The 19,497-nt window shown below is 46.0% G+C and overlaps 1 protein-coding gene across 3 annotated transcripts in view; it reads right to left on the bottom strand.

Annotated features, from left to right (window-relative positions):
• Nucleotides 1-19,086, bottom strand: part of HENMT1 (HEN methyltransferase 1) — a 50,227-nt gene extending 31,141 nt beyond the window's left edge. The window contains exons 1-4 of one of the 3 annotated variants that reach the window (XM_085881564.1): nt 18,659-19,086; nt 10,404-11,399; nt 6,974-7,086; nt 4,960-5,094 (exon numbers count right to left, since the gene is read on the bottom strand). In XM_085881564.1, coding sequence (XP_085737690.1) covers nt 4,960-5,094; nt 6,974-7,086; nt 10,404-11,399 — 1,244 coding nt within the window. In that variant the 5' untranslated portion in view covers nt 18,659-19,086. Of the gene's footprint in view, nt 1-4,959; nt 5,095-6,973; nt 7,087-10,403; nt 11,400-12,548; nt 12,874-18,658 lie in introns of those variants that run through there. The other 2 variants (XM_085881562.1, XM_085881563.1) reach the window with 2 other exon arrangements.
• Between the last annotated feature and the right edge of the window lie 411 nt (nt 19,087-19,497).

Here is a 19,497-nt window from a genome sequence, read left to right as displayed (position 1 = left end):
TGTGTGTGTGTGTGTGTGTGTGTGTGTGTGTGTGTGTGTGTGTGTGTGTGTGTGTGTGTGTGTGTGTGTATATATCTTCTTCTTCTTCTTCTTTCGGCTGCTCCCTTTCGGGGTCGCCACAGCGGATCATCCGTATGATCCGCATCGCGATTTGGCACATGTTTTACGCCGGATGCCCTTCCTGACGCAACCCTGGTCGCCTCTTACGACACAGGGATCTGGTACACCTATTTTAACCGGGGTATACACCGGCCCAGTATACACTGGTACTCATTTCGCCGACCTCAGAAGGATGACAGGCTGAGTCAACCCCCTGGTGTATTAATTCAGTGGCCCAATGGGGCTTGAACTCAGGACCTTTTGGATCCCAAGCCGCTGCCCTAACCACTGCTCCGACACCAGGCTCGTGCATATATATATATATATATATATATATATATATATATATATATATATATATATATATATATGTACTGAACAAAAATATAAACGCACCAACTTAAATATCTAAGTCAAGATTGCCATTATGGGAAAATGGTCAAACCGATGATATGTTTGAGCAATGGTTCCTTTGTTTTGCTCAAGACAGATGTTCCCATTGAAAATGACCACTCTGAGTGTGTGGACTCACACGTTGAGTAATCCTTCCCATGAGCACCATGGGGCTTGACAGAGTGATGGTCAGTGAGCGTGACCAGGACACAAACACTCCCTATAGCTTGCCCTATAAAAGGCCTCCCCAAAATGTGGACTGGTGCCAAATGTCAACATGCCGCAGATGTCACAAATCTTGAGGGAGCGCGCCATTGGCATGCTGAATGCTGGGACGTCAGTACGGGCCGTTGCAGCACACTTCAATGTCCACCACTCCACCATTAGCCGCCTGAGAACGCGCCTCAGAGAGACTGGAAGCACCGTGAACCGCCCACATGCCCGGCGACCACGTGTGACCACCGCCGGACAGGATCGTCACATGAGGCTGCAACATCTCCGGGATCGACTCCGACCGGCCACGAGGACTGCCGATGAGACTGTCGGGCTGCATAACAGGCGCAGGCGATAATCTGGTGATGTCCATGCGCCGGAGATGCACCGCTCTGCGCGACGCCAACGGTGGACACACCCGCTACTGACTGTGTGAACTCTGACAGTGACACCTCGGTTGTGTCGGCTGTTGTAGCGCAAAGACTGTCGTCAGAATTCTCAAGGAACTCTTTGAAATTTAATGCTCAATTGTCATGGATTCGATAACCAAATTGTTGTGAAGATTTAGTATTAATGAGTTCGAGGTAAAATAGTAACAATCGCTTGGTGCGTTTATATTTTTGTTCAGTGTGTATATATATATATATATATATATATATATATATATATATATATATATATATATATATATATATATATATATATATATATATATCCTTCAGAAAGTATTCACACCTCTTGACTCTTGTGACATGTTGTTGTGTTACAGCCTGAATTTAAAATGGATCAAATTTACATTTTTTGTCTTTGATCCACACAAAATACCCCATGATAAAGTAAAAACATGTTTTTAGATATTTTTACAAATTAATTAACAATGACGATCAGAAATGTCTTGCATCAATAAGTATTCAACCATTTTGCTACCACACTCCAAATTGAGCTCAGGTGCATCCAATTTCCTTTTATCATCCTAGGGATGTCTCCTCAACTTGATGGAGTCCACCTGTGGCCAATTCAATTGATTGGACATATATTAGGAAGAAACACACCTTTCTATATGAGGTCCCACAGTTGACAGAACATGTCAGAGCATAAACTCAACCATGAGGTCCAAGGAACTGTCCATGGAACTCCGAGATAGAATTGTGAGGAGGCATAGATCTCGCGAAGGGTATAAAACAATTTCTGGAGTGTTGAAAGTTCCCAAGAGCCCAGTGAGCTCCATCATTAGGAAATGGAAAGAATATGGATCTACCTAGACTCTTCCTAGAGCTGGCCATCTGAACAAACTGAGCAACTGGGCAAGAAGGACCTTGATCAGGGAGGTGACCAAGAGCACAACAATGACCACTCTGACAGAACCAGAGTTCCTTTGCTGAGATTGGAGAACCTGCTGGAAGAACAATCTCTGCAACACTTCACACATCTCGGCTTTATAGGAGAGTGGCCAGACGGAAGCCACGCCTGAGAAAAGCCACATGACAGCACACCTGGAGTGAAAGACTGAAAGCATGCGGCAAAAGATTCAGTGGTCTGATGAGATGAAAATTGAACTCTTTGGCCTGAATGCAAAGGGCTATTGTCTGGCAGAAACCGAGCACAGCTCAACACCCATCTAACACCATTCCTACCATGAAGCATAGTTGTGTTAGCATCATACTATGGGAAGCTTTTCAGCGGCAGGGACTGGGGGACTTGTAAGGATAGAGGGAACAATGAATAGAGCCAAATACAGGCAAATCCTTGCGGAGAACCTGCTTCAGAGTGTAAATGACCTTAGACTTTGCGGCAAAGATTTACATTCCAACAGGACAATGACCCCAAACATACAGCCAAAGCAACATTGGAATGGGTTCAGAACAAGAACACGGAAGCCTTTGAGTGGCCGAGCCAAAGCCCAGACTTGAATCCCATTGAGAATCTGTGGAAAGACTTGAAGATTACTGTTCACCGACGCTCCCCATCCAACTTGACAGAGCTTGAGCAAATCTGCAAGGAGGAATGGGAGAAAATCCACAAATCCAGATGTGCAAAGCTGATGCAGACATTCCAATGAAGACTCGAAGCTGAAATTGCTGCTAAAGGCTCTTCTACAAAGTATTACCTCAGGATTAAATACTTATTTGATGCAAGACATTTCAGTTTTTCATTTCTAATGAATGTGCAAAAAATTCTAAAAACATGTTTTCACTTTCAATTCAGGCTTGAACACAACAAAATGTGAAAAAGTCAAGGGGTGTGAATACTCTCGGAAGTTCACTGTACACTAATACGTGCTATTATCGACAGAAGCAAGAATAAATCCCTTGTGCGTTTCCTTTTTTTTTTTTTAGCATACGTGACATATTGCAAACTAACCGGACTCTGTTTGTTCACAAAAATGCTGAACATGCTCTTTAGCTTTATATTATTTACAAAATATAAAAGAACCTTTTTTGGAACGCACGGTGATTGGTTGGTGACCTGTCATTGCTGAACTCTGGCGATTCTGCGCTTTCCGCATTACTTTTTTTATATATCCTGATGTTTGTGGTTTGATTTCTGACCTACGTTGAATATTGTTGGGATGACATCCAGTTTCACATGCTTTACTTCAACCTGAAAGCCAATTCTTGCCAGACCTTCAGCGTTGCTCTTGTAGCAGTCACTGTCATGCTCTGTTGGAGTTGAATTCTCCCCTTTGTAATATTACGTATCCAGGCCTTTTTCATCACACAATCCTTGAGGAAGTTAGGGATAAATCCCTAAAACACTATGACCCTCTGATGCTGCACTCTCAAAAGCCACCCAAAATAACATTTTGCCATTGAATTATCTTCCATGTCTGGTGTTGATGGCGTTACACGGTACTTTTTGAAAAATATGCTTTAATAAATAATAGGTGGCAATTGATTGTTTTCTCCGATTTATTGACCTCTGGGCTGGCAGGATAACCAAGGGTTTATACATTTGCCTCTTACCTGTCAAGCCTGGGTTTGAATCCCAAACCAGTTATAAACTGTCATCCTGGTGTTCCACGGGCAGGAAGATTTATCAATGTGTGTGCCGTCTCTCCGGTGGATGTGAAAATGCTGTCCTGTCTGCTGACAGTAGTTGGTGGATGTAAAAGATCCCACAGTGTGCTTTGCGAAGAGTAGGTAAGATAACACCGGCACCCTGACAAAATTACCAATTCCCTGACTGTGACTGGGAAGGCAAAGGTAAACCACCTGGTACCTGCCTTACTTATGGCAGAACATCAGAAAGAAAGGTTGACCACTCAGCTGCTTGTTGAAACTTCTTAACTCAACATTATTGCAAAAATCCCCGAACAGATCATCAATTATTTAAAGCTTTTTCACCAGTGCACCAACCATAACCTTGAAATCAGCTCCAACTATAATTAGTCTGGGTACGATTCACGACCCAGCAAATAAATTATCGGATCGGTGCTTCGCAAGCAGGGCATCGCACCGCAGTGTGCCATCCCTCGGACGAACGATAAGCTGGGAAGCCATCTGCGAGCACAATTTGGTGGAAGGTAAAGATTTGATGGAGTCTTTTGACAAAGAGTCGGCGAAGTATCAGCACCATCCTGGTCAAATTCTAAAATCCTGCCCAAACTGTGTGTAGAAAGTACGCTGGTCTTCTTCAATATTCTCTCAACAGGTTACACTGCTTGCTATCTCAGTGTGTCATTGATGTGCAGGTAGCAGCTCTGACACCATCAACAAATTCCCATAAACAAATAAACTTATCATGTTTATGATTGCCCTGCATAGCCAAGAATGGCTATGGACAACCATCGTCATCTACAAAGGGCAATGGTAAGCAGGACTATGAGTTCCCATACAAGGAACTTCGACGAAGGAGGCCAGTATTAGTAGCATCAAAACCCCGTGCTATTATTACCGACTTATGTTTGCTTGTACGTGCTCGATCCTTTTTAAATGTTGAACGTCAAGCAAGGAAGCAGCACGTACCGTTTTTAAAGCCTTTGATATGACGAAGCTGGGGTTCGAACCACTGACCTCGCAGACTGTCTAACCATTATGCCATCGAGGCAGGCATAAAATAAGTGACATATTTTCGAATATGTTTTTTTTTTTTTCCAGTAATGGCAGTGATGGCACTTTAATTAATGAAATAAAAAATATTTCACTGGTAAATCGGCATTAAGGGAAACTGTGACGATACTGGCTGAATGATTATACACTTCATAAAGACAAGAGCAACAATGAAAGTGCTCAGAAAATGACGAGTAAAACCCACAGCTCGAGACAAATTGCGAATTGATATCCAACCATGCGGGGATCCCGTGTGGCCACAGAGCCGTGGAATAGATGCACCTTGAGTGGACGGGCACGAGGACGCAAGAAATCCGCCACCAGTGGTTGCACCACTCGCCTGCAAACAGTCATTCCCAAATCGATAAATGTAAAGTACATCACCGATAAGTCTTTCAAAACAACTTAATGCACTCTGACAATAAAAACACCAAACTGCTCAGCAACAAAGGTACCTCTTGCCGTTTGATGTTTCATGTAATGTGGTTTGTGGTGGTTACCATTTGTTGTGTAATATACTTGTAGATCAGGCACATGCAAACACGAGATAGGAAAGGGAAGCAAGCTCAAGTGGTGAAAAGAAGATTGTGAGCCTGCACGTTACAGGAGTTGTGGAAACTGGTTGGGTGGAGTGGTCAACAACACACAGGGGAGCATGGAGGGGGTTCAAGTATATGGAGGAGAGTGTGGAAGGGAACAAGCACATGCAGGGCAGCGTGGAGGGGAACAAGCACATGCAGGGCAGCGTGGAGGGGATCAAGCACATGCAGGGCAGCGTGGAGGGGAACAAGCACATGCAGGGCAGCGTGGAGGGGATCAAGCACATGCAAGGCAGCGTGGAGGGGATCAAGCACATGCAGGGCAGCGTGGAGGGGATCAAGCACATGCAGGGCAGCGTGGAGGGGAACAAGCACATGCAGGGCAGCGTGGAGGGGATCAAGCACATGCAAGGCAGCGTGGAGGGGATCAAGCACATGCAGGCCAGCATGGAGGGATCAAGCACATGCAAGGCAGCGTGGAGGGATCAAGCACATGCAGGGCAGCGTGGAGGGGATCAAGCAAATGCAGGGCAGTGTGGAGGGGATCAAGCACATGTGAGGCAGTGTGGAGGGGATCAAGCACATGCGAGGCAGCGTGGAGGGGATCAAGCACATGCGAGGCAGCGTGGAGGGGATCAAGCACATGCGAGGCAGCGTGGAGGGGATCAAGCACATACAGAGCAGCGTGGAGGGGATCAAGCACATACAGGGCAGCGTGGAGGGGATCAAGCACATACAGGGCAGCGTGGAGGGGATCAAGCACATACAGGGCAGCGTGGAGGGGATCAAGCACATACAGGGCAGCGTGGAGGGGATCAAGCACATGCGAGGCAGCGTGGAGGGATCAAGCACATACAGGGCAGCGTGGAGGGGTTCAATCTCCCCCCCCCCCTCAATGCTCCTTCACATGCACTTGAACCCCTGCACACTTCAAACAGATGGTATGCCACCATCATGTCATGTCATCTTCCATCCCTGTAGTCTCAATTACTTTGTTTCCCATTGACCCTGCATAACCAAAACCAATTCTCTTCCTTTCAATTTACTGTGTTTCCTCCCCTCCTCACTCTCCTCTCAGGTTTGCTTATCCCCTTGAGTAGTGTGTCTAACTGTTGGCCCACTGCCCAAATGTCAGTCTGTATTTTTACCCTTCCACACACACCTCGCTCTTCCATGAGCATCAATCTTGAATATGATAAAAATGTCAGTCTGGATTTAGTTGTGCAACTGAGTAAGATGCAGAATATGTTTGACCAAGTACAGCTGAAGTGAGGTGATGATTAAAAGAGATGATGGTGGAAGACCAGAATAGAGCGAGAAAAAAAGTGTTCAAAGACAAACCGAGACCTCAACCAGAATCTTATCAGCTTGCTCTTATCACACACCCAACCTGTCCACCAAGTTTCGTCCGAATCTATCCATAACTCTTTGAGATATCGTGCTCACAGACACAGACAGACAAACTGGTGAAAACATAACCTCCGTCCACCTTTGGTGGCGAAGGTAACTAGAAAAGTGATCGTAGGACATTATGCCAGTAAAAACCCTGTCAAAGTGATTTGGAGGTTCCTTCAGAAGGGTTTCTTGGTAAAACATCTAAACTGTGGGTTTGTCCCTTAATGTTATTTCAATACTATTATTACTTCTCGAATCAAGCATTAGTTGTGTGGTTACACTTACATGCTGCCGGTCAACACAGTGCGATCCACATCAACTCCAGCTAGCCGTTCAATGCACGGCTCCCAGCGGAGCAGCTGAAGCAACCGGCACTCACCACAACCCAAATCAACTACCTGCAAGAAAACCGATCAAGTACAGGACTGGTTACACTGTAATCTGATGTAACTATCTTTGAATATATACAGTGATCTGTAATTTGTCAATCGGTGTAATTTTTCATCTTTATCTTGTATGTAATGCAAGTTCACTTTGTGTGGACTTCCCGCTGTGGGCTTTTAGTTAAATCGCAAGAGGAACTAGATATCTGCTACCACAAAGCGACCATCAAGGGTAAGCCTCCCCCTGAACCTGCAATCCAAATAATCCCCATCTTATTTTCGGACCATCACCCATCTTATATATGACCTTGACCTTCAACATTTAGGGATAGATTGTAATGTAAGAAAATGTATCCCCATCTGCAATCTATCCATAAAACTCAACATCATGAAAATCGGAGGAAAATTACTCAAGTTGTGATAAAAAAACGTGTGTTTTTGGTTAATTAGATCACAAGCCAAAAATTGTAGATCAAGGACGCTAATCAAATATCAGGTGCACCACTTCAGGAGCAGGTACACTTTTATGATGCAAGTACATCTTGGAAGGCCAAGCGATATTTAAGATTCCGCTTTGGCAAAAAACACTTTTTTTTTTGTCAGATTTGACCTTGACCTTGACCTTTAACTCAGCAGGGTATGATGTAAAATAAGCATAAATGTGGCTTGCTCTAGTCTAGGTTATTTAGAAAGGGCAATTCCATTCCAATCTGACAAACCTGAGTTGAGTTATGGTGAAAATGTTAAAATGTCTATAATTAGTTAATGAACTTAAATATTAGGTCAAGGTTGATCATACGTCCATGCTCCTCTCTTTTCACCTCTCCCATGCTCAAACATATCGTGGTGATCATACGTCCAGGTACCCCATTCTAGCACAGCGAATTATTAACATGCATCGCATGTTGAACTAGCACGTGAATATTGGAGTTTATATTTCATGGATTTGTGGAAGAGATCAAAGATGAAGATGATGAGGAAGCAAACTCGACAAAGGAAAAACAGTTTGTGGGATCGAATATAGATGCAGAGGGAGCAGCGGGGAATACATGGAAATGCTGCAAAATTGTTTGGCGGCATGACAATACGATTGTCTAGCAAGGTTCGTTGGTTCATATGCATAACGGACCGAGAGTCAGTTAGGCCTTTTGCCCACAGGTGGGCACTATTTTACAGGGGCCATAGTTAAGCCACTGATGCATTGCCCCCTGTGGGGTCGGGCAGAAACTTGGAATTTTGGCGAGGGTGCTGGCAATCAATGACGGAGTAAGGGGGTGGGTTGGGAGGGGGAAGGTGGATGGGGCGTTTGCCTTGAGTCCAAGCGAAGAGAGGACCCATTCAGGGGTGGATGAGTGGGAAATACATTGGTGTCCAAACTATCAGCAAGGAGCAATGCTTATATGAGACACGTTTCACTCACTCAACCTTGTGGAGAAAAGTGCTGCCAAATGCAGTCCATTGGTCTTCAGATTCTTTGACATTGTGCAAAAGTTGTACACTTATCTCTCTCTCTCAATCGATGGCAACTGCTGAAGAAAAAACTGAAGGCTCGCTGTGTCTGTGTCTGTGTCTGACTCTCTCTCTCTCATCCCCGACTCACGAGGTCAAGCAAGCCACAGCAAATCTTGTCCCCTCCTATCCCAACGATGTGGAACCCATGATTTAAATTGAATTTATCCAGTTTTCTACCTCTCTGACATCTTAAACATCACACAAACAAACTAAGCCAGCAGAACGGAGAATATAAAATTCCTCCACACATCCACCTTCATCCAAAGATTTCCGAACATTGACATAGCTCTTCGGATATGTCTGTCGATGATGCTATTGAATTGCAGTGCTGAGGGTGAGCGGTCAGCAGTCCTCAAAACTAATACTCATCAAGGATGAGGTCAGGAACCGAACGGGACAAGATCAACTTAAAAGTCTTTCACTCATGGGCATTCAGAGTATGGAGAAGACTTGGATTTCTCAAAAATCATTGATGACTTGGAATGTAAATGACAGATGATGGTCTAACAAGTAAATTGTGCTCTGTCTTGTTACCTGCGCCACCAAAGGTGGACAGAGCATATGTTTCACCATTGGGTATGTGTGTGTGTGTGTGTGTGTGTGTGTGTGTGTGTGTGTGTGTGTGTGTGTGTGTGTGTGTGTGTGTGTGTGTGTGTGTGTGTGTGTGTGTGTGTGTGAGTGAGCAGGATATCTCCAAATGTTATGGACGGATTTGGACAACACTTGGTGGACAGGTTGGGTGTTTGACTAGGACGGATTGATTCGATTTTGGTGAAGATCCGGAATCGGATCCAGGCGGAGGTACGTGCTCTACCGAGTGCCCTTGTATTTTTTCATTATCATTGTAAAATGTAACGGTTTTTAAAGTAAAGTGTTCTGTTTGTTGTTTGTCCAGGGTTTTGTTTTGGGGGGGGGCAGGGGAGTAGGAGGGCCTATGGTTGTGTTGCCACCCGGGGGCCCAAGGCACCCCGATTCTGTCTCTACCAAAGATACTTTGCCTGCCATACTCTTTGTCAAAACATATGGTGGGATCTCCACCAACTGTGAGCAGATGGGTTTGCAGTAGACGACGCACTCATTGATGTTACACCCTGCCTGCGAAACACCCACCCAACAGTATATAATCAGGCTGAGAATAGAACCCAAACATGACAGCTGTTGAAGGTTTGTAAGGAGGTGAGACTAAGGTACAGTTTAAAAGAGAGATTACAGGGGATTCAACTTCACTCTGCAGGTCACTCTATGGGAGAAGAGGAAAGGGGAGAGGGGGAGAAGAGGGAGAGGGAAGGGGAGAAGGAGAGGGAAGGGGGAAAGGAAGAAATGGGGAATCGGATGAGGGAGGGGGAAAGGGAGGAGGAAAGGTGAAGGGGGTGTGGGAGGAGGAAGAAGGGGGGATGGAGGAGAAGTGAAGGGGAAATGAAGGAAGGGAGATGAGAGGGGGGAGGAGGGTGAAAGGGGAAGGTGGGGAGGGTGATAGGGGGTGGGGGAGACAGAGGATGAAGCGACGGTGAAAGGGGGGGGCGTTGGTGAAGGAGGAGGGGGAATGAGAAAATGGGGGACGAATTGTGAGGTAGAAGGTGGGGAGGTGAGAGGTTGGTGAGGGAGATAGATTTGAAGGGTGGGGGGGGGTAGTTGGTGGTACATTTCCGCATCTGATTGACTTATCACCAATTTAATTAGTTTAATCACGTAAGAAATAAAATAATTAGTGGTAACTGCACCATGAAATTATATATATTTTAAAATCCTGGCGTTAAATCATAGTCATCACAATGTCATTTTTTAAATGTCTGTACAAGGAGAGTATCAGTATCGAGTACCGCTTGCGGTTGATACTGGCGCACCAGCCCAAGGACAGCATGGTAGCGCTGCAGGTACACCGGGGGGCAGAAAGTAAGGGAACTTCTCACAGGTACTCCTGGAGGCTCCGTTTCGACCTCCAGCCCTCCATGATCTCCTTCACACCTTTCAATCTGATCACGCTCGTCCACCGCTCCCAACTGATCACGCTCGTCCACCGCTCCCAACTGATCACGCTCGTCCACCGCTCCCAACTGATCACGCTCGTCCACCGCTCCCAACTGATCACGCTCGTCCAACGCTCCCAACTGATCACGCTCGTCCACCGCTCCCAACTGATCACGCTCGTCCACCGCTCCCAACTGATCACGCTCGTCCAACGCTCCCAACTGATCACGCTCGTCCACCGCTCCCAACTGATCACGCTCGTCCACCGCTCCCAACTGATCACGCCCGTCCACCGCTCCCAACGGATCACGCTCGTCCACAGCTCCCAACTGATCACGCTCGTCCACCGCTCGCAACTGATCACGCTCGTCCACTGCTCTCAACTGATCACGCTCGTCCACCGCTCCCAACTGATCACGCTCGTCCACCGCTCCCAACGGATCACGCTCGTCCACAGCTCCCAACTGATCACGCTCGTCCACCGCTCGCAACTGATCACGCTCGTCCACCGCTCTCAACTGATCACGCCCGTCCACCGCTCCCAACTGATCACGCTCGTCCACCGCTCTCAACTGATCACGCTCGTCCACCGCTCCCAACTGCTCACGCCCGTCCACCGCTCCCAACTGATCATGCCCGTCCACCGCTCCCAACTGATCACGCCCGTCCACCGCTCCCAACTGATCACGCTCGTCCACCGCTCCCAACTGATCACGCTCGTCCACCGCTCCCAACTGATCACGCCCGTCCACCGCTCCCAACTGATCACGCCCGTCCACCGCTCCCAACTGATCACGCACGTCCACCGCTCCCAACTGATCACGCTCGTCCACCGGTGCCAATTCCATCTGCACACACACACACGCACACGGACACACATGCACACGGACACACACATGGACGCACGCACACACACACACACACACACACACACACACACACACACACACACACACACACACACACACACACACACACACACACACACACACACACACACAGCCACACGCACGCACACACGGACATACACACACACGCACACACACACGGACATCCGTACATGATTAGTTTGTGGTCCTATCCACACCGTAATCGGAATGTTGTTTGAACATCACCAATATTGTAAGTACAGTGTTCCCGTGGGCTAATTGAAGCGAACAGGTGTAATATTAAATATATTAAATAATCAGTTCAGTTCAGTTCTTTGTTTCCAATTTTAGCTGGGTTAGGGTGAGGGTTAGGGTGGGGGTTAGGGTTAGGGTGGGGGCTAGGGTGGGGGTTAGGGTTAGGGTGGGGGCTAGGGTGGGGGTTAGGGTTAGGGTGGGGGCTAGGGTGGGGGTTAGGGTTAGGGTGGGGGCTAGGGTGGGGGTTAGGGTGAGGGTTAGGGTGGGGGTTAGGGTGGGGGCTAGGGTGGGGGTTAGGGTGGGGGTTAGGGTTCGGGTTAGGGTGGGGGTTAGGGTGGGGGCTCGGGTGAGGGTTAGGGTGGGGGTTAGGGTTCGGGTTAGGGTGGGGGTTAGGGTTCGGGTTAGGGTGGGGGCTAGGGTGAGGGTTAGGGTTAGGGTGGGGGTTAGGGTTCGGGTGGGGGTTAGGGTTCGGGTTAGGGTGAGGGCTAGGGTGGGGGTTAGGGTGAGGGTTAGGGTGGGGGTGAGGGTTAGGGTGGGGGTTAGGATGAGGGCTAGGGTGGGGGTTAGGGTGAGGGCTAGGGTGGGGGTTAGGGTGGGGGCTAGGGTGAGGGTTAGGGTGGGGGCTAGGGTGAGGGTTAGGGTGGGGGTTAGGGTTAGGGTGGGGGAAGCAGCGTCACGAACAAGGACGATCAGACTCGGGGGCCTAATGGTCAGTTCGTCCGCTCTGAGGATGACAGGTCGTGGTACGAACCCCGGATCAGTCATATGAAAATTTACAAAACGGTACGTGCTGCTTCCTTGCCTCATACTTCGCATTTAAAAAGGATAGAACACGGACAAACAATTAGGCACATTTCGACGGGGCCTCAATACCTCGACTAAGACAAACCGGTTCTTCAAGAGAAGCGTGAAGGTCCCAATGGAGGATTCTGGAGAGAGTGATTAAATCTCCTCAAATATGTCGATGGTCGAGCGACAAGAGAGACGTTCAAGAGTCAGTCCTCATGTGAGAAACACTCTTGACCCCTCACAATTCTTGTTGCGGTGTATTGCACGTGTAACTTTTGGCTCCCACACCGGAAGTGCATGTTTAACATGCGATCTTAACAAAAATGGCCTCCACACCAGAAATGCATGTTTAACATGCGATCTTAACAAAAATGGTCTCCACACTGGAAGTTCATATTCAACATGCGATCTTAACAAAAATGGCCTCCACACCGGAAATGCATGTTTAACATGCGATCTTAACAAAAATGGCCTCCACACCGGAAGTACATGTTTAACATGCGATCTTAACAAAAATGGCCTCCACACCGGAAGTACATGTTTAACATGCGATCTTAACAAAAATGGCCTCCACACCGGAAATGCATGTTTAACATGCGATCTTAACAAAAATGGCCTCCACACCGGAAGTACATGTTTAACATGCGATCTTAACAAAAATGGTCTCCATACCGGAAATGCATGTTTAACATGCGATCTTAACAAAAATGGCCTCCACACCGGAAGTACATGTTTAACATGCGATCTTAACAAAAATGGCCTCCACACCGGAAGTACATGTTTAACATGCGATCTTAACAAAAATGGCCTCCACACCGGAAGTACATGTTTAACATGCGATCTTAACAAAAATGGCCTCCACACCGGAAATGCATGTTTAACATGCGATCTTAACAAAAATGGCCTCCACACCGGAAGTACATGTTTAACATGCGATCTTAACAAAAATGGTCTCCATACCGGAAATGCATGTTTAACATGCGATCTTAACAAAAATGGCCTCCACACCGGAAGTACATGTTTAACATGCGATCTTAACAAAAATGGCTCCCACACCGGAAGTACATGTTTAACATGTGATCTTACAAGGGTAACATATATAGACAATGGAAAATATCTTGTGTAATCTCATCAAATTCATGACGAATGGCGAAAAGCACTCTCTTTGAGCCCTATTTTGCGGCCATGGCGCATTGCTTAGTGACTGCGTCACCTGCTTGCGGACTCCAAGCTCAGTAACCTCCATCACAACTGGCAACACCATTATTGAGTCTGTACGTCTGTCAGGAACTTTGGTGCCCGATGTGCATAGCATTGCATTTTAGGGGATTCAGTTGCATCAGCCACTCGTCTGCCCAGCTCTCTGGATGAAGTACGTCATCTTGCAACATCGATCGCTCACCACTCTTGGGGGCGCTTTAACGTTATCAACAAACATGAGGGCCTTAGAATGAAGAATATCTGCCAAATCGTCTATGTACACGAGAAGGAGGACAGGACCAAGTATGGAACGCTGTGGTATGCTACTCAGTACTTATTTCCATAGTGACAGAGTATACCGTTTATGGAGACCCACTGCTTATACGGCCTGTAAGAAAATCTCGGATCCGGGAGAGTCATGGTTGTCCAATTCCTAGCCCTTTGAGTTTCAGCAGAAGTTGCTCAGATGGCACTGTATCAAAACATCTGCTGAAGTCTACATAGACGACATCAACTGCACGACACTGGTCTATTGCTCGTGTCCAACTATCTTGCACTGATAATAAGTTCAAGAGACATCAGTGTTTCTCCTGGAAGCCATGTTGTACCGGGGGATAATAGCCTGTGTTCTTCCAAAAATTCCATGATATTGTGTTTCAGCATTTGCTGCGTCCATAACTTTTTGTGGTTTCCTGCTCACAGACAGACAGACAGACAGACAGACGAACAAACAAGAAAGATGTTGTACATGGCACAATACTTGCTTTGGGTCCTAAAGGGTCTTTGGAGTCTTAAGGGTCCTGGGGGTCTAAAGGATCTTAGGATTATAAAGGGTCTTTGGGGTGTAATGGGTCTTGATGGTCTTTGGGGTCCAAAAGGGTCTTCGGGTTATGAAAGATTGAAGGGGGTCTGACTGGTCTTTTGGGTCTAAAGCGTCTTAAGGCTCCTGTCTTAGGGTTATGAGCGGTTTTAGGGGTCTTAGATGTTTGTCGTGTACTTTTCATCGGCACCAATTTTTTAGTACCTTTACATCATGAACTTTATTCCATTTACTTGTCGAACCAACGGCAGTAGTGTGGAGGTGGTGTTGTGTTTTTTAAATCTGGGTTTAACTAATCATTTTGCCCCATACTACTAACTGGGCTCTTGTACCTCCTCATCGGGGGACTGGCTTTGAGGAAGGCTTGAACGGAAGTGCGCCGACACTTTCCTGCCTGGCAGCTCCCTATTTAGCCCATCATAGAAATGAGTTACGGACTTATGTTTCACTGGAGTTAAACAAAAGTTCACTGGAGTTAAACTACATCCGTGGACCTATCTTCATCGGCACATTTCCTCTCTTGACTCATGGAGTTTTCATACCAGGTGTCTGTTCATGACCCTTCCTGCAGCAGCATTTTCCTCTCTTGACTCATGGAGCTTCGTACCACATGCCCTGTCGCGGCCATATCTTCAGTCGGTTTTTGCGCCTTTCAACCGCAGGACAATAATCATTGAACCCCTTTTGAGTGAGCAGCTTATTCCCATGGGCACTGGCCATTTATGACACCTGAGTGTCATACATTTATGACAACTGGATCATATTATTTAGGGGACACGACGCCAAATTGGTCCACTCGTGATCAGCCATTTCTTGCCTCTTATTGAACTTGTGACTGTATTCACCCGTAGTCCACACTCAAGCTTAACGGCTTCTGGGACACCGTTCAGACTGGACAAAGTCATCAACCTTTCGTGTTGAGTAGAAGTCGATAACTCGATTTTCTATCGGGTCTTACATGCTTTAAAGCGTCCACATGTTGTTGGGGGTCTTAGGAGTCTTAAGGGTCTTGGTGTTATAAACAGTGTAAGGGGTCTAGAGGGTGTAAAGGTATAAAGATTATTAAAAGGTCCAAAGGGTATAAAAGATTTAAAATGGTCTTAAGGGGTTTAAAAATTGTAATAGTCCAGCAGCGTAGTCTGATATTTCAGATCAATTGTTCAAATTTGCATCAAAGCACCAAAATTGGTATACATGTAGAATAATGTATTCCGAACAATTCTAGATATGGAGCCACCCGAGATTGTGCCTTGGTCAGCTTCGGCGACCATTTTCCAAAATGGCCGCCATTCTACTTTAGCGAAATTGGCTATATGCTCTTATTTTCTTATTGTATTGGTGGTAGATATAAGGAAAGTGTAAAATTCAGTAAATTGACCATGAAAAGGTGTATTCAAATATTATGAGCCAGTATTTTCGGTAAAAAAGCCATAATTTGATTTGTAAATTGCTGCTCTCCTGAAACTTTTCGCTGAAAAGTACCCATTATTGCCTGCAGAACAAGAGTCAAATGATATTCATCACATTCACTGGGTTTGGAATCAACAAAAATTGCATTATAGATTACATACTTTACTCCATTTTGAAAAGGGAACTGATAATCGTGATAATGGCAAACTCAGAAAATGTAGTCAAATTATTGGACACTTCACTTTGAAGTGGCTAAGGTTTACTGTCTACTACCATTCTACCAGGACACATGGAACACGCATACATCAGTCCAGTACAATATGAGTTTCTGAGCTCAAATGTCCTGGCTCTGGATCAAGAAGTTAACACTTTTACAAGCAATGCGACTTTGCATTTGCACATTCTAAGCTAGGCCGATATCTCAGTCTGTGTCTACTGCGTCTGTCTACTGGCATTCTCCTTTACAAGCACACAGTCCAGTGCATTGCAGATTAGCCTTCTTGCATTTGCAGCGGTTTCTACAGCCTTTTTTGCAGCCGCACTACACCAGCTCGAAGCAGCTTTTTGAAGCCTCAGGGAGTGTGGTCCAGAGCGGTTCGTAGGACCCATCCTCTATTTGCCGCCAGCCCCAGCTTGTTGGTGATGGAAGCACGGGTTGAGGGACCAAGACCTGCCCCCAGACATAGCCACCCTGGAAGACTGATCTCTTCACATGCTGTTCCAAAGCATCATAGATAGATGGGATGCGCTGGACGGAGGTCCTTTTGGCGAAGAGTTTCTTTCTGGCCTCGTTGACATCCGTATATGGACTGATGTGGTCATAGAGGAGCACCACAAACCTTTCAATGCAGTGCATTGTGTCATCCTGGATGTTGACTGGCGTGGTTGTCAGGGTCACAAGAGAATCTGTCAGTTCTGGAAACGAGTTCCATGTGGCCCAGGCAGATTTCTTTCCATGCTCCACGAATGCTGATACCGTGTCACATCTGGTCATGGCATGGAAGACAGGGAGGGCACGTGCCTTCTGTGGACCGAGGGAGGCAGCTATTTCATGGGCAGGGATGTAGCGGTAGTTCTTGCCCGTCCCAAAGGCAATCCAGAGTTCATCCACGCATGGTAGTGCCTGGGCTACCATCACCACCAAGACGAAGACGTCGGTGTCAACGGTTCGAACTTGAATCCGACGGTGGTCATGTTCTGCAGCATGGGCCACATGTAGCATGATGCGAGTGTCCGCCTCTTCTTGACTGCATGGAGCCAGAGAGCTTTCATCTTCCTGCCTTGGAAGGCAGATGACTGCTTCACCATCAGTGACTACCAGCTCCTTTGCCTCATCATGGAAGGACTGCACCAGCACATCGGACAGGAAGGTGAAGAGCTCCACCTTGTTTGCGTCGACACGTAGGAAACTCTGTCAGTTTCCTTGTATGGCTGCGGTGCTCACCACGCGCCGTCGCACCTCTTTTCCTCGTTTCTCCCTTGTCGCCGTCTTTAAGGAGCCATCTTTGTAGCTATCCCAAACGAGGTCGAGATGTGAAGCATGACGCAGCTGCCCCTCGACGTATGGGATGAAGACTTGGTGGGCATATTCTTCAAATGTCTTGGCAGTGCCAGGCTTCAACATCTGCACGATGACGGCGCCGTCAAGGACAACAGAAGTGACAGCAGGTGCATCAGACTGAGTTTCAGCAACGCCTTCAAGGCACACCAGCAAGTCGCTTTTGCTACCCAGGTGGAGCTTACCTGCATCAGATAACGCAGGAGGGCATGCTTGATTTTCATGACGGAAGAACTCGTCCAGGTTCCCATTGCGGTTCTGGCAGCCTATGTAGAGCCTTGCAAATAAGGCCATATCATTCTTTACAGATGCTTCCTTTCCTTTGGGTGCTTTTGGTCTTCTGTCTGTTCCGAAGAGGGGGAGTTTGTTCCCCTTTATAGGTTCGTCAATAGTCTTGGTTCTGTAGATGAGGCAATCCTTTGAGTATGCCTGAAACTGTTCTTGTCCAATCTGCTTGGCAGTGCGAACTGTTTCACTCACTGCAGGATCGGCAATCTCCTTGGTGTCTTGGACCAGCAAATCTGGACTATCCTCCTCGAAGGGATTCCCCAGCTCTTCAATGACAGCCACAAGTGATTGTACATCTTTGGCAAATGCTTCCTGTGCACGTGGTGTTTCTTCATGGTGACGTGTCTCCTCATTGGCATTTGGATTGGCACCACCACAACAAAATACTTCTGAACCTGTCACTGATGCTGTGTGCGAAATGGATTTTCCCATAAAAATGACCATTTTCCCCAATACAATGGTTGGAAATATACTAAATCAACACAAATGACATTTGTTTTGTTTTCCTTTGTAAATGCACATCACATGGAGTATTTATCACCTCTGAGAAACCTACAAAGAGAATAACAATGACAGATATCCCATGTAAAGTAGAATGGCGGCCATTTTGGAAAATGGCCGCCAAAGCTGACCAAGGCAAAATCTCGAGTGGCTCCATATCCAGAATTGTTCAGAATACATTAGTCAACATATGTACCAATATTGGTGCTTTTATGAAAAGTCCAACAATTGGTTTGCTATGCTGCAGTACTATAAGGGCTCTAAAGGTGTACATGTCCAAAAGGTATGTTACAATAATCAGTAATTTATAATAGAGGTAATTAATAGACGTACTCAATGTATAATAATAAATAATTAACAGACGAATTCACAGTCCAACTCGCGTTCAAATCGTACTGAATGAATAGACATACTCACATGGGTCAACCGAGGCTTCACCTCGACGAGGCTTCACCGTCCGCCCATGTTTTTCGGTTTTGTACACAGTGCCTTCAGAAAGTATTCACACCCCTCGACTTTTGACACATTTTGTTGTTACAGCCTGAGGTTAAAATGGATTAAATTGATTAATTAATTGTTTAATTAATTAATTATTATCGATTTATTAATTACTTATTTATTTTCTTTCTCATTTGGGCTATATCTGAGGAACCTTTTGAGCTCGGAAGTTGACATTTGGACACGACAGTGAACAAGTAATTTGGCTATTAAGGGTATTTTTGATTTATTGATGAAGCAATTCATGGATTAGTTATTTATTTTTGATCAAGTACTTCATTTTCAAAAAGTTACAGATTCAGATGAAACAGTGGTGCTTTTGGTATGTTTTTTCGCCAATCGATGAAGAAATTATTTTACGATTATTATTTATTGAGTTTAATAACCCAATTAATCAATTCGTCAATCAACTCTTGTGCACCGCTCCCTCCCAATCCCATCTCCATGTGCTGCAAGGTGGCATTGCGGTGCGCAGAAGATGCTCCGGCGATGTCGTGTGCTGGAGGATGCATGTGTGTATGTATGTATGTATGTATGTGTGTATGTAGGTATGTATGTGTGTATGCATGTATGTATGTGTGTATGCATGTAGGTATGTAGGTATGTATGTGTGTAGGTATGTATGTGTATGTATGTATGCATGTATGTATGTAGGTATGTATGTATGTAGGTATGTATGTGTGTATTTAGGTATGTAGGTGTGTATTTAGGTATGCATGTATGTATGGATGTGTGTATGCATGTATGTATGTCTGTAG

The sequence above is a fragment of the Eptatretus burgeri genome, chromosome 5 (genome assembly GCF_056783735.1).
Source record: "Eptatretus burgeri isolate ZD-2024b chromosome 5, Ebu_testis_v1, whole genome shotgun sequence".
Lineage (NCBI taxonomy): Eukaryota > Metazoa > Chordata > Myxini > Myxiniformes > Myxinidae > Eptatretus > Eptatretus burgeri.
Note: the sequence above shows the minus strand (reverse complement) of the source record. Positions and strands in the feature narration are given on the sequence as shown.